We start from the raw sequence: 15,923 nt of genomic DNA, 5'->3' as shown, positions 1-15,923 counted from the left end.
TATTTTATCCGTAATACCTTTTATGGCGGCGAAAAATTTTTACATCAAAAAGCTGTTTTTTTTTATTTTGTCAATAACTCCCACAGTTATTGACAAAATCACACAAAACTTCAAACCCGATTAGATAACTTTTTCCCCTCACTCTCCCTCTTGACCCGGTGTCCCGGCATACTCCAGTCTCACCTACGTGGACTGCTAACAGTAGTCTATTCCTTTACCTATTTAAATTTCATTTTTATTAAGATAAGCATTCCTCGCCATACCCGGAAATGTATATTGAATCCAAATTCCCTTCCCCAACCGTTTTGGTACCACAGCTTTTTGGGAGATTAAGTCTGGCATTGGAAAATTAAGTGAGAAATTCAAGTTTAACTTGAAATGGAATTTGCTATTACTTAATTTCAGGATTTTGGCTGAAATAAGTAAAGTTAGTGGCAACTGGTAATTTTATACTCCAGCTTACGAACCAGACTAAGGGACGAAGACAATTAAGAACCAATTTTTACTTTTTCGAAGACTGGATCACCATCTGAAGAAATTTATTATCCAGCCACATCAAAATGAAGGTAATCTCTGTTTTCAGATAAATTAGTCTTGTCGGTCAGTAGGGATTTCGTTGGAAGTACTGAAATGCGACCCAAAGAATGCTGATCGTTCAGTTTCTTTAATGATATGTAGTTCAAATTTGTCCTCTATTCCTTCAACTTCAATAAACTAAACCAATTACTGCTATTCTTGATTTTTTATCGTTAGCAACCAAGCTTATGTATTGTAATAGATGACAGAACATGGTTACTATATTGTTTTTGATGTCATAATAAATAAAAAAATTTAAAACCAATTTTTGGAGCCTATTTCAATGACATTGAAGTCAGAAGTACATTACTGTTAAAAAAGGTCTTAATCAGTTAAATCAAATTCTTTGTGTGAGTAAACCAATGTTATTGTCAACCGATCCGAGAACAAATGGAGTTGTAAAAACTTGTGTAAATCGTCTTGTCAAAATTAATTTGAAAACTATTTAAATCTAAATCAAATTATTTTGGAAAAATCCTAAAAATCTTAATCTTAAATAAAATAAAATAATTTTTTGAAAATGATTTAAATCGAATTTTGAATCATCAATCAAATCATTAAAAAATCGATTGAAACATGTTAACAAATTTTTAACACTTTCTTATGTGAACCTCAAGAAATGCTTCACGAATTTCAGGAAAATATTTATTGTTCCATTTGCTTAACAGAAAGAAAAATAACTACCACGAGAATAATTTTCATACAATTAATTTTTATTTAAAAAATGATTTTTTTTAATAAATCAAATCAAAATTTGCAAAATTTTCAAAAGATTTAAATAAAAATAAAAATCATTAAAAAACAATTTAAATTACGAATTAAATCATTTTTTAGATAACTTGCAAAAGATTTTGCCAACACTGGTAAAAAGATTCGTCTTAAATAGTATAAATTTGTCATGTAGTAACTGTTATTTTGATTTTACTTATTTGTAGGTCACAAGTAGGGGAGAACGGGATCAACTTTGATCATATTGGACAAAGACCCAAAATGCTACATGTTATGGAAAAAAAATTATTTTTTATTTTTATAGACTACAATGTTTAACGTTCTAGAAAAAATATTGATTAAAGTCGAATCATTATTGTTCTTGTTATTGCAGAATAAAAAAAATGCCCTGTTTGATGTAATATTCTTCCGTTTTACTCTAAGCATTTTTAAAGTGATAAACACTACAAATGAATAAAATAATAATACGTGAAATAGCCAATTCATTTCTTTAAAGATTGATAAAAAATTTAATTTTAATGCCTTTCCAGTGTTAAGTTATTAACGAAATACTAAATAGCACCGGGTTGGGTTATTTTGGACACTTAGTTTAGGGGTCATATCGGACAACTTCGATATTGTAGTGGGAGGAGCTTATGGAGAAGCCATATACACCGTTTCTTTACATGAAACGGTTGTTTAGTACTACCCTCTTTGTTTTCAAAACAACTCCATGTCGTTACACGTGGTTTAAATAATAACATTTTGATTTCTCACCATCTCGAATATATTATCAGTTTCATATTACATGTTTAGAAAAATAAATGATCTTAACCTATACGTTTGTTCTTATGGGACGGTGGACAGAGCGTCTGCTTCTAGTAACACACGGATATTTCTGTGATTCATTAAATGTATGACAACATCCATCTGATCCATCATCATCTTCATTATCATTTTCTTTGTTCTTAGTTTTCTGTCGCAAATTTTTCCTCTTTTTTGGTTTCGTATTTGCAAGACGAAAACATCCACCAGTTCCAACATCCGCTTAACCCTCCTTTTGTTCGTTTTTCTTTTTTTGACTTAATTTTTGTCCCTTTTCCGGAATAAAAAGGCGCTTGGATTTGGTCGACTTCTTATTGTTTTCCTTTTTTGTTCTATTCTTCTTCAATTGCGTTTTTCTCAGGCGTCTTTGTCAAAATTCTGGTGCGAACGACCCTTACTTTTCTTACGTTGCCATTGACGAATATGGTTTCTTGGTTTTGTCAACTCTTGGAAACGGACGGATAGTTGAGAAGGAAAAACTTTATGATTCATTTGTAGATGTTCCTTTAGAAAAAACGTGAAACATGTACTAGACAAAATAATAAACTGAACATGTCTTTTAATTCTACAAAGTGGATATCATTTGAACACGCTGTAGAATGTGAAATTGCAGTATCCACTTCAGGAACCCCTCGTGGAATATCCATATCTGTTGAATTTCTGGTTTCAATACGATGAGGATGTGTAGTTTCACCAAATTTTGATATCGGTTGATCATCGTCCATGAACTTGACAGATATACCAATATTATGATCTTCTAAAATATCAATGTTATTGAAAATTATAAACAAGATAAGGCAAAATTAATTAATAGACCATTGGAATCTGTTTCGACATGAAAAGCTCCAGCGTCCCATTTATAACATTCCTGGTGGTAAGAGCCACATTAGAAGTTTTCTGCAGTCATCCATCCAGACTCGTGAACTAGTTCAAGGCAACCGATTGGGCCATCTGCAGATAATGTAGAATTTTTCCTTAAACCTGGAAAAACGAAGACTGGTGGGATGGTGGCACCAACTGCACTAACGAAAGTAAGCATTGTGACGTTATTTCGGTGCTCAGCTGAAACTGTTTGCAGTACCTTTAAAAAATTGCACTTTTACGAATGTAACGAATTAATGTATCAATCCTAATACCTGCTTTAATCCTTCAACAGCAATTACTTTGGGTGGGGAGCAGAACTGTAAGCACATTTGTCTCGTCGCAATTCCAGATTTGATAAGGTTGAAAATTGTAATTCACATAAACATGGTGCAAATTGTCGTAGAACAAGGAAACCACAGGTTCATTAAAGCCCGCCGCGCGATCCTGGCTCGTGGCTTCAGGTTTTCGGATAGATTAGAGTTGCCTCCTTTTCAATGACATTTGTGACACCAAGCCCTATTTATTTTGTGATTATGTGTTCTATTCTCGTCTTTTTTAATACCACCTAATGCAACTACTTCACCCTCACCTGCATTTTACGGATCATTCACCAAATCCAAATACTCGCACAATCAGTAATGAAATTAGAAATTTATCAAATTTAATTTTTGAAATTTAATTTTACACTGTACTAAACATATCCACATCGCAGAAGGTGGCGAGGACCTCAGGTAAATTGGATTTTTTTCCTCCATAGATTTTCCATTTTGATCCCTTAGCCTGACATAAGAAATACCAATTACAGCAATGACAAGAGGTAAAAAATATTTTTTCCCTCTCGGAATCCACCCAATCTGGCGAGAGTGAACGAATTGGGACTGCCACTTCACTTCATATAGTAAACCCTAATACCATGAAGTGTTAACTGTAATAATCTCTGAATCCTATCGGAATCCATTCAAACCGGTGACAATCGTTTTTAGTTATCTGGTTTTGCCACTCCACTTCACCAGATAATGAACTCTACCATGAAATGTTCTGCAATATAATGATTAAAAAAAACCTTTAATTAATGCTAAATTAAAGTTTCATAATCTAATTTAGGGCTATAGAAATAACGACGTTTTTTATGGAGAGATTCCAAGGCATATTAGGTTCCCATGGTGGTGTACACTATTTCGTCAGTTAGGGTGAGCAGTTTCCACATTTCGATCTTGTGCCCAACAAATTATTATGTCCAGATCTGACCTAATCAAAAGGTCATTTAACCAAATGTATGCCATGTTTAAAGGCTACTTGTAGTACAGAATGATAGTGTTAAACTTTTTTGGGTTAGTTTCAGCATTAAAAATTTAGAAATCTAGCCGAATGGTCTCTGGCCACGAGAGAATCCAACTGAAAACATCTTAAATGTCAAGAAGAGAACAAGCGTTAGGTTAATACCAAATGCTTTGGTTACATAAGCAATTCAATCGACTTATCAATTGATTGGTGGCCAACTGCTGCGCCAACAAAAACAAAGAATCAGCCAGGGAAAACGGTAATAAAAATCGATCAGAAAGTCAGAACATGCATTGACTTACGTGTAATGTCTCTGTCACGAGAGGCAACACTGAATATATCTGCGACATTCATTACAGAAGTAGTGGTAATATGAAATGCTTTGGTGGAATAAGTATTTTTTTCATTTTTCTTTTCGAAAAATTGCAGATCTCCAACTAGTTGACCTTCCTCAACAACAAGATAAAATAAAACGGTTCCCACTTTGCACACTTCCGTTTCTCCCCATTTTTTCCCATTCGAATCAGTACAAACTTGTCCAGTTATGATACAAAACAAATTCCTTGAAAGGTGCTGGATGTTTACTGTTCCTGTTGTTTTGAATGATGAATTCTGATGAATATATGAATGAATTCCAATTAAAATCTATCTTACCATTTCTTGTTGTGGTCAGTTGAGTATTAGAACCTTTGCCGAGAAGCCGTTTTGAAGGTGTCATCTACCTAACGAAGCATTTTCCGATTGTACTTTTGCAGGGAATTACAGAATATGCTGGCAACTTTTCAATCGAATTTGACCAACAAGGCTGCAAAATCTCCAACATGGTTTGAAACCATGTTGGAGATTTTGCAGCATTCGAGGAAAATCTGAGAAACCAATGGTTTCTCAGAAACCAGGTTCTGAGAAACCATTCGTTTCTCAGATTTTCCTCGAATTCTCCATCTGACCAGTATGGCGCTTAATTGCAGGTGGTGTAAGGGTGCAATATGTACCCTTTTCCACAATTTTTTTCGCAACGTCTTACTTTCTTAGAAATATGCTCTTGCTCTTCAACTACAATTAAGTATGCTTAAAAATGTCCATTTTGTTTTAGGCAAAAGAGGATAGCTGTGCTACCCCAGGTTTTGCTCGGTCAGCGTCCCCCAATCTTTTATCCTCGATCCGTTATTACATTGGCTTTCCGCTTTGTAATTAAATGAGGAACCAACGTCACAGAGTCGTTCTTCAACAACTTTTGGTGGAAGGAATAAGACTTTACTAAGGAAAAACGTCAAGTGCGGCTGTTACTGGCTTCACCAATCTGGTGAGAGTGAACGAATTGGGACTGCCACTTCCCTTCATATAGTAAACCCTAATACCATGAAGTGTTAACTGTAATAATCTCTGAATCCTATCGGAATCCATTCAAACCGGTGACAATCGTTTTTAGTTATCTGGTTTTGCCACTCCACTTCACCAGATAATGAACTCTACCATGAAATGTTCTGCAATATAATGATTAAAAAAAAAACCTTTAATTAATGCTAAATTAAAGTTTCATAATCTAATTTAGGGCTATAGAAATAACGACGTTTTTTATGGAGAGATTCCAAGGCATATTAGGTTCCCATGGTGGTGTACACTATTTCGTCAGTTAGGGTGAGCAGTTTCCACATTTCGATCTTGTGCCCAACAAATTATTATGTCCAGATCTGACCTAATCAAAAGGTCATTTAACCAAATGTATGCCATGTTTAAAGGCTACTTGTAGTACAGAATGATAGTGTTAAACTTTTTTGGGTTAGTTTCAGCATTAAAAATTTAGAAATCTAGCCGAATGGTCTCTGGCCACGAGAGAATCCAACTGAAAACATCTTAAATGTCAAGAAGGGAACAAGCGTTAGGTTAATACCAAATGCTTTGGTTACATAAGCAATTCAATCGACTTATCAATTGATTGGTGGCCAACTGCTGCGCCAACAAAAACAAAGAATCAGCCAGGGAAAACGGTAATAAAAATCGATCAGAAAGTCAGAACATGCATTGACTTACGTGTAATGTCTCTGTCACGAGAGGCAACACTGAATATATCTGCGACATTCATTACAGAAGTAGTGGTAATATGAAATGCTTTGGTGGAATAAGTATTTTTTTCATTTTTCTTTTCGAAAAATTGCAGATCTCCAACTAGTTGACCTTCCTCAACAACAAGATAAAATAAAACGGTTCCCACTTTGCACACTTCCGTTTCTCCCCATTTTTTCCCATTCGAATCAGTACAAACTTGTCCAGTTATGATACAAAACAAATTCCTTGAAAGGTGCTGGATGTTTACTGTTCCTGTTGTTTTGAATTGTATTGTATTGTATTGTAATATTTATATAGCGCACTATCCATAATGAAAGATCTAATGACGCTCATAAGTATAGACACACAATTTAACAGATTTATCAGCGGAGAAAAGCCAGAGAAAATAAGTGAGTCTTTAGACGAGACTTGAATAGTCGCTGGTTAGTCTCAGATCTCACTGAAAGAGGGAGCGCATTCCAAATGGACGGGGCAGCACATGTAAAGGACCTCCCCCCATACTTCGCAAGTCGAAAAGGTGGGGATACAATGGTACGGGAATTATCAGACCTAAGATCACGTGTGGGCTTGTACAATTTGACCAAATCAGACAGATAAACTGGGGCAGAATCATTCAGGCAACGAAACGTCAAAACCGCCGTCTTGAAAACAACCCGCTGCTCGACCGGCAGCCAATGAAGGTTCTTGATATGATCAGAAACTCGATCATATCTACCCGCACCGACAACTAGCCTAGCAGCAGCGTTCTGAACGCGCTGCAGTTTCACCATCAGAGTTTTCGGGAGGCCAAACAAAAGAGAATTTGCATAATCAAGTCTACTAAGCACAAGAGCATGAACTAAGGACTTGGCCGATTTTGTATCAAGGTACTTCCTTATCCGACCAATAAGGGTGAGATGGAAGAAAGCACATTTACAAATGCCATTTACATGAGGGACCATTGTGAGTTCACTATCAAAAGTTACACCCAAATTGCGAGCTTGATTAGAAGGGGGAAGAACAGAGTCACCAACAACAAGTGGAGAGAGTACAATGGCCGAGGCTTTACGTGGTGGAATGGTATAAAGTAGCAGACTCTTTCCGAAGTTAAGCTTCACCCGATTGGCGGTAAACCAGTCCTCGATATCCGCAGAACAGGCGGAGAGAGATCCAAGAGCCATATTCTGATGATGAGAATCAAGGTGGAAGTGGACGTACCCTTGGGTGTCGTCAGAAAACTGCTTGAGTTTAACCCCGTGGACAGCAGCAATGGCGGGAACCGGACTGGTGTAGATGTTAAAAAGACATGGACCCAGAACAGATCCTTGCGGAACGCCAAACGGAAGAGGTACCGGGAATGATGTAACTCCAAGCGCCTTCACCGATTGGGTTCTGCCAAAGAGGTAGGACCGGAACCAGTTTAAGGCAGATCCAGAGACACCGAAAGCTGTAGCCATCCTCTCAATCAGAATACGGTGGTCAACCGTGTCGAATGCGGCGCTGAGATCCAAGAGGAGGAGCGCACTACCCAAACCAGCATCCGCAGCGACGAGTAGGTCGTTCTGGATGGAAAGCAGGGAAGTCTCAGTCGAGTAGTTCATCCGATACGCAGATTGACTAGGAGACAGCAGATTGAATTCCGCGACATGCGATGAGAGGCGAAAAAGAACTACACGTTCAATAAGCTTCGAGAGGAATGAAAGGCCAGACACCGGGCGGTAGCTGGCCATATCTTGGGGATCCAGTGACGGTTTCTTAAGAAGAGGCGTGATGACAGCATGCTTCAGCGAATCAGGAAACCGACCAGATGCCAGCGAAGAGTTTACAATTCTCGTTATTGGAGCGGCCAAGGTACTTACAAACTTCTTTAGCAAAGGAGTAGGAAGTGGGTCTAGGCAGCAGGACTTTGCAGGTGAAGACAGAATGAGATTTATCACAAACTCAGCTGTTACCGGCAATAGCCTATCCAAACAACAACTTTCGCCATAGAGCGAAAGAAAGGACTCCTCTTCAACGGCACTGTCAGAATTCCTAGATTTGGCCAAAGAGTCAAGGGATGAGCGGATATCCGCTATCTTGGTGGAGAAATAGACACTGAACTCCTCCGCAACACTCCGATCAGGAAGCTTTTGTTTCGGTAATGTGGGCACATCAGATTTACCCATCAGGTTGTTGACAAGACGATAGAGAGCCCTAGCGTCACTGCCACACTCCAAAATTTTGTTGCTGTAGAATAACTTCTTCGCTGCCTTAAGTCGACGAGAATACTTCATCTGTGTCTCCCGGTAGGTCTGAAAGTCGACGTATAGCCTCCTCATCCTCCATATTCGTTCTCTTTTCCGAAGCTCTCTCCTCAGAACTCGCACATCATCGCTCATCCAGGGATTAGCGGGGCGAAGGACCATCAGTTTCTCTTTCAATGGGGCGTGCTTGTCAATCACTTGACTAACACCCACGTTATACTGATCAATGAGACCATCGATAGTAGTAGCCGGATCAGTGAACAAGTCCAGACCAATCAGGTCCGCAACAAAGAGATCACTATCAATTGACTTAAACGATCGAAAGAGCGTACGGCCGATAGGCCACCTAGGTGTGCGCACGGCCAGACAACATTGAACAGCATAGTGATCACTTATGAGGGAGCTAACACATGTATGTGAGACAAAATTGTCTACATCCCGAGCAGTGAGTCGTATCGCTTAGTTTTCACCGTACTTTTTTTAAATCATTTTCTGAAAACAACAACAATAAGAATTGGGGGCAACAGCCGCTTGAAAAAATAAATCTGGATTTTTCATAGTTTTTGACCTTGTTGGTTTTTTAATTGGGGGCGTTAAATATTAGCCGCAGGTGATTGATTGTTTTTTTATTTTAGTACTGTTTAGATTTTTAAACACAGCAACAAACAAAAAACAAGTAGACTTTAAATATATTAGGCCGTGAATAATGCATTTGCTCTTACGACTAAAATATCTTCAAGGATCGATTCAGTTAAGTTCGAGCGGTAAACCGACAAAATGAATTTCAGACCGGAAAACAGCCGTTCAACACTCACTTGTGTGCAAGGCACTGCAAGGGCAACCTAAACTTATTTACGCGTTAGTTTTGGATGAAAATAGAAACAAATATCTTATTATTTAAAAATTTAACCTTAGCCAACACATAAAGCTGATGTTTCAACAAGCGATTGTCCTCCCAGTATTTTAGAACATCAGTTGAGCGGTCAACAAGTTTGTCTTTCACGAAATCGTGAATCATTTTTTCAATAACGGATTCATTTTCATTAGCAGTGCTTCTCTCACGTCGTTCTGCTTCTTTCTCCAAAAGCATCTCTTGAAGCTCGTCATTCTCTAAAGCTGCCCCGGTTTCAATCGGCTGAAGGTTCGGTTGAGGTAACCTGGCGGACGTATTAGTTGAAGGTTCGCTTCGGTTAGATTCAATTAAACGCCACAGCTTTAGTAAATGTTCCCGGGCTGCTTTTAACTGATCAGCTTCGAGCATGACATTATATGTAAACAAAATATGGTGGCTGATGAGCGATAAAAAAAATTAAAAAAAAATTGTTTACCTCGGATCAAGATAAAGAGCTGCCAACACAACTTCGCTGGTTAAAAGGACTGCCAACCTCTTTTTCATGTGCTTTAGTAAATTTTTAGCAAAACTCGAGTTGAATTTAGAAATTTCTAGTTGACACTTGAGCCACGAACCATAAAAATCCCCGATTGTGAGTTGCTCTGATTGCAAAACGGTAGTCAAGATACGAGCCGGTTTTAATATTTTTATAATATCTTCAATTCTTGACCAATCCTGTTCTGTGAGTTTAAGGTTTTGGTTTTTACCCTCATTTGTCAGTTCAGCAATAAATTCCTTCAACTCAATAAGCCTTTCTAACATCAAACATGTTGAACACCAACGAGTGAGGCAGTCGATTATTGGCTTCTTTTGACCTGCCAGCCTTATTGCTGCCATAAACGTTTGACTCCTTAAGGTCTTGCAAACAGCTCTTGCCTTGGCAATAACTGCTATACCAGGCTCAGCCAATGCGTCAAGAATAGCGAGCTGAAGAGTGTGGGCAGCACAGCGCACACCTTGCAACATATTTTGCAATTCCGCACTCTCCTCTCCTCCTTCATCGCTCACATTTTGTCCCTCTTCCATTCGACGAATTAATTCTTCTTCAAGCAAGCGGTCATTATAATCACTGTCTTCTTCTTCGTCACTCTCTGCTGAATCAGTTTGAGCCAAAATACGACTGGCTTTTAACATATTGGCACCGTTATCGGTTGTTAGACTATACACTTGCCACAACTTTATCCCAAAAACACCGAAAACGTCCAGCAAATTTTGTTTAAAGTTTACAGCAGTGTGACTTTGTTTCATCTCTATGATTGCTAGAGTGTAGAGCTGAATTTTTCCTTTCTTGTTAAACTGGAGATTTATGCCTAAAAGAGCTCTGTCCAAGCGAGTCGCACAATCCATTTTAACAGAAACAAATCGATTTGTCACATCCTTTTTAATCTTGTCGCGTATTTCCTTAGCTTTTCCTTCCACCTTGTCGCGAATATTTTCTGGGCTAATAGTAAAAGTTCCCCCAAAACCCTTAAGGATAGGATCTAGAATTTTTCGAAAGCCCGAATCACTAAGCGCTTTAAAGGGTCTCCCATTAACAGTTACCATCTCTACACACGCGTCTACAACTTGCCTTTCAGTAATTTCTATTGACAACCGACGCTTCTTCGTAGGAGGCTGCAATGACGAGTTAGACGAACCATTGGCTTCAAGACTATTGCTGGCAGATGCTAGCGAATTGTTGAAAGTGACATCACGATTCTCTTCGGAACTCTCGGAATCAGCTTTGGTATTATTTAAGTGTTCTATTAATTGAAACTGCTCTCTGTGTTTTGCCTTCAAATGAGCTCGTAAATTTCCGGCATGATAAGAAGTACGCCCGGGCTTTTTACAACCAGGAACTAAACACACAATATCCTTTTCTGCACGTTTTTCAAAAAACTTAAACACGGGATTTTCTTTAGGAGATGACATTACAAGACTCAAACGTTTTTACTAACTTCTCTTAACCGCAAGAATACAGAGAATGTGAACTGAAAACACAGAGCTAACAGAATGTCTAACCTATTTTAAAAGCCAGAGCGTAGCAGAAATTTAGTGGGTGGTTTTCGGGACAATGAACAATACAGCAAACAACTCGCTGTTTTATTTTACCGATGGTCAAAGCTTTTCGTGGGGCGTGGTTTTTTTTATTTTTATTTTTCAAAAGAAGGAACTATTGTTCAACCATTGAATTTTTAAAACGAAGTCTGGCAACAAAATTGATTCAATTTTAGAAAAAAACCAAAAAAAAACAAAGTTTTGGTTTTTTTTCTAAGCGATACGACTCACTGATCCCGAGTAAATACCAAATCAAGTGTATGACCCTTGATATGGGTGGGAGAAGCAACACACTGCGTAAGACCAAACGCCTCCATGAGACCGAGAAATGACTGTGCCACCGAGTTTTCCACCAGATCAACATGAAAGTTGAAATCCCCAACGACGACTAGCTTATCACGAGTAGAGCAGACAGCTTCCATAGTCAAAGAAAATTCATCAAAGAAACGAGAAGGTAGAGAGGAAGGCGGTCTATAGATGATCAATAGTCTAACACGTTGCGACCGAAAACAAAGCAACAGATCCATGCACTCATAGGCCTCATGAATGGTCACAGGAAGTCGTTTAGCCTCAATAGAGGATTTATGGATCAGAGCCAGACCACCACCCTTTCGATTCAGACGAGGGAGCTGAACAGCGGTGTAGCCATCCGGACATGCCGCTTTTATAGTAGAGTCACCAATGTCGCTGTTAAGCCAGGTTTCAGTCACTGCCAGCAGATCAAGACGGGCATCAATTAAGTGATTAGAAATCAGTTCACACTTGTTCAGAAGAGAGCGCGCATTGACAAGACCTAGCAGAGAGCGTTGTCGCACTATCAGTCTAGTAGCGCCACCGCCACGGCCACCACGTCTCGTGCGCGCATGCGTGCGCCGAAAGAGACCGCAAGCGTTCAGGAAACTGTAGACAGGCCAGGGAAGACGAACATTACCGCAGGACATGCCGGCGGCAACCAGAAAATCGCGTGAGAGACACTTAATGGCGGACATCACCACACTGCCCATCGAAACTAAACAACGACAAAGACACTGACACAAGCAAAGAACGACGCTCAAAGAGACTCGAGACGATGCACAACAAATTCACTATCACGTTAAACACACACACACAAATAACTGGCAAATGTTAGCTAGACAAATCAGAAAAAGAGTGGACTAAAAAATGGGTGCTGCCAACCAGGGCGCGACTCCAAGATCAGAAACCAGGTTCTGAGAAACCATTCGTTTCTCAGATTTTCCTCGAATTCTCCATCTGACCAGTATGGCGCTTAATTGCAGGTGGTGTAAGGGTGCAATATGTACCCTTTTCCACAATTTTTTTCGCAACGTCTTACTTTCTTAGAAATATGCTCTTGCTCTTCAACTACAATTAAGTATGCTTAAAAATGTCCATTTTGTTTTAGGCAAAAGAGGATAGCTGTGCTACCCCAGGTTTTGCTCGGTCAGCGTCCCCCAATCTTTTATCCTCGATCCGTTATTACATTGGCTTTCCGCTTTGTAATTAAATGAGGAACCAACGTCACAGAGTCGTTCTTCAACAATTTTTGGTGGAAGGAATAAGACTTTACTAAGGAAAAACGTCAAGTGCGGCTGTTACTGGCAAGGTCAATTCGAAAAAATTCCCATTCTTATAATATTATTCTATTCGTTCCCATGCTGTTTTTCGTTCTCTCTTCTGTTTCCCATGTCAGTTTTATTTGCATTCTAGCTGTGTTCATCTCCTTCTCCCCATTCTCAATCATGTTAGGCCTGAGTTTGGAGAATCTAAAATCTCCAAATTTGATATTTTCAAATTAAACAAGAACTTCTCAAATCAACCAGTAATTTTACGTAAAAATCAACCAAGCAACTTTTACGTCATCACCTCGTGGCACGTACCTCCTTTATATCAACCACAACGTCCAAAATGAGTCCCCAACCTTTTACGATTTCAAAAACTCAGAAAATTGGGTGTTGAAGGTAACAAGCAATTTAAACAAGCACGACTTTTCATGATTCCTGCAGTGCCCTAGGTAAGATGTTCAGAATTCTTTTGAACAGCACCGAACATCTAACAGCTGGATGACAGAGGAGGTAGACTTGGCCCTCTCTGTAAGAAAATATTGCACGGTTAAGGTTACTTGATAGTGTCGTAAGTAAGTTTACATTACCACGTAGAAAAGGGAACACCAGACTAACTAACACATGTATTTGACTTAATCGTGTATGTGAATTATGATAAATTGGTTTTACACTGGTGTGTAAAGAACAGTAAATGTGTGTGAGTGTGTATTGCTTCAACAGGTTATGGAAAACTAGAATGCTCCCTTTCTTTTTCTTACCTACAGATTGTCTTGTGCAACTGAATTTTTATATCAATGTTGGACAACCAGCACACATGATTCATCACAATGCAAAACAAAATGGCAGGAATTTTACTTCTTGGTGTTATTGCTGCGACCTGCTTCTTCAGAAGAACAGGATTATCCAGATGGTTTTAAGACAAAGTTTTGTCCAGCTCAAGTATTACAAGTTATTTTAGTTGCCAAGTGTTAAAACAGGTTTGGAGTCATCATTCGGCAATGTGAACTGTAATCCCACGTATGACAAGTTGTTACTGGTGATGGAAGGTTGATAACTCGTTTAGTCTGACATTTCAATTCAATTAGTACAAGTGGATGAGTTTCATTTAAGTTTATATAAAGAAAAGAAACAGAATACGGTTAATCTGAGATCGTTTTTTGAGAGATAAAGCAAAATATGGTTATTCTGAGTTAGTTTGTTGAAAATGAAACGGAATATGGTTATTCTGAGTTGAGTGAATCCTTCGTACTTGGTTGGAAATATAGAATATGATAGTTTTAATGGATATGATGTTTTAAGTCGGTCAAAGTGTTCCTTTGTCTTTCGTTTGTGGTTTTAAGTCTAATGTAGTTTTTTTCAGCGAACAGATTATTGAATTGATGGCGTTGTAATCAATCAAAATCTAATTGATGCCTGGGAACTGAAGAATGCTAAAGCTAGAATCATTTTCTACTGCAATGTTGGAATCGATTGGCAGGTTCTGATTGAATGATTTTCGTGGGCGATGAATATGTGGGAAATAGTTCTTTCTACAGTTCGCACAGGCTGCCCCAGCCAACACCAGGGTTCTTATGGCTAAATTTTAAGATTACAAGTTCAACAAAGGTACCGCAAACATATGTTACACATTCCTGAGAGTTCTTTCTATAATCTAGCTTTAATTACGACAAACACAACATGTTGTTGTTGAGCCATATTACACCTTTTCTGGTATGACTGAAGAAGAATCTTTTGCTCTCCAGTCACTGAGCAACAGCTAATCATGAAAACGTTGCATACTCTACCGCCCAGCTTTACATCTTGTCAATTCACATGATCGAGGGTACTTGTTGTTGATCAGACGATGGTGAATCTCACAAACAGGGTGTTAGCTGAAGAAGTCCCTTTCAAGACTATCAATAGTGGTGGAATGGATCCCGCTGATATCACATTCTTTACCTTTAACTTATTGGCGCACCGGTTGCCTCAAATACCACCAATGATGCCGATACCGCTTTTTTTGCAAGAAGAAGTTATCAAGGCTAAGGAGGAAGATGATATCATGGGAGAAGTGGAAGTCATCGATGTCATTAAAAGCAACGACTACAAGAATAACACTACATGTAAAAACAAGAACTCCGCAATCAAGTGCTACTCGTGTGGAAAGGCGTAAAATTGCAAACAAAAGTGGAATGAAGGAAATCAATGGCATTGGTGGGGTGGAACTGGGCGCACGTGGAGAAACGTCGGTGTAATCTTGTTATTGGACGGAAAAGAAGTTTAAAGGGACCGTCGTGTATGTCGTGTATGTCCCTGAATTGAAGGTGATTTTTTTCTTGATCAGTTTTGCTACCGAGGCGAGTCTCCAAGTCCATTTCTAAGCGAATAGGGTAAACAGAATTTCTGCTTATGTTTTAGATGCAATACTCTCCCTCATTTTCTGTTGTTGTATTTTTTCGGCTCTCTTTAAGTTGAGTGATTCTATTGCCATGGTCGATGAAAGGGTCGGCCACTCTCTGTATAAACTTCATGTAACACATGTTAACTGCGAGCAAAGTGAGAGTTTCGCTGTGGATGCCTTGTCGTCTGTTGATATACTACTGATGCAGTGAATTTGCTGATGTAAGATATGTAAGATTTGTTGTATGTAAGATAATTAAGAAGAAAAGTTAGGCACAAGTCCAGGCCATAGAGTTCTGTGAAAAATCAAAACAAAAACCGGTCGACCGATGAAAACATTATGAACGGAGCAAGGAACCTTATACGGAGGAAGAAAGTTCCTTACCTGGAATCGTGAGACTGACTTTATCCATCAGATTACGTGCCGCTATACACCACAACGAAATGAAGTAAGTGAACGAGGAAAAAGGACACTGGTTGAAGGTTTCAAAATCTCACTCTGCAGTACAA

At 38.7% G+C, this 15,923-nt stretch overlaps 1 protein-coding gene across 1 annotated transcript; it reads right to left on the bottom strand.

The window, feature by feature from the left end:
• Positions 1–6,683: 6,683 nt before the first annotated feature.
• LOC124192560 lies at positions 6,684–12,461 on the bottom strand. The gene is made up of 7 exons (XM_046585919.1): positions 11,721–12,461; positions 11,373–11,436; positions 9,872–11,294; positions 9,454–9,700; positions 9,334–9,385; positions 8,160–8,974; positions 6,684–8,081 (listed from the first exon to the last, which is right to left on the bottom strand). The coding sequence occupies exons 1-7, from the start codon at positions 12,459–12,461 to the stop codon at positions 6,684–6,686; spliced, it is 4,740 nt and encodes a 1,579-aa protein (XP_046441875.1).
• Between the last annotated feature and the right edge of the window lie 3,462 nt (positions 12,462–15,923).

Source organism: Daphnia pulex, chromosome 4 (assembly GCF_021134715.1).
Source record: "Daphnia pulex isolate KAP4 chromosome 4, ASM2113471v1".
NCBI lineage: Eukaryota > Metazoa > Arthropoda > Branchiopoda > Diplostraca > Daphniidae > Daphnia > Daphnia pulex.
This window is presented reverse-complemented; position numbering and strand designations above follow the sequence as displayed.

Bases quoted from the DNA above. Each gene is read 5' to 3' on its own strand.
- LOC124192560 (XM_046585919.1), bottom strand. From the start codon at position 12,461: ATGTCCGCCATTAAGTGTCTCTCACGCGATTTTCTGGTTGCCGCCGGC. The intron at 11,437-11,720 runs GTATTTACTCGG...CTTTTAAAATAG, and splicing joins AGGGTCATACACTTGATTTG to GTTAGACATTCTGTTAGCTC. The intron at 9,701-9,871 runs GTAAACAATTTT...TACGTCCGCCAG, and splicing joins GCTCTTTATCTTGATCCGAG to GTTACCTCAACCGAACCTTC.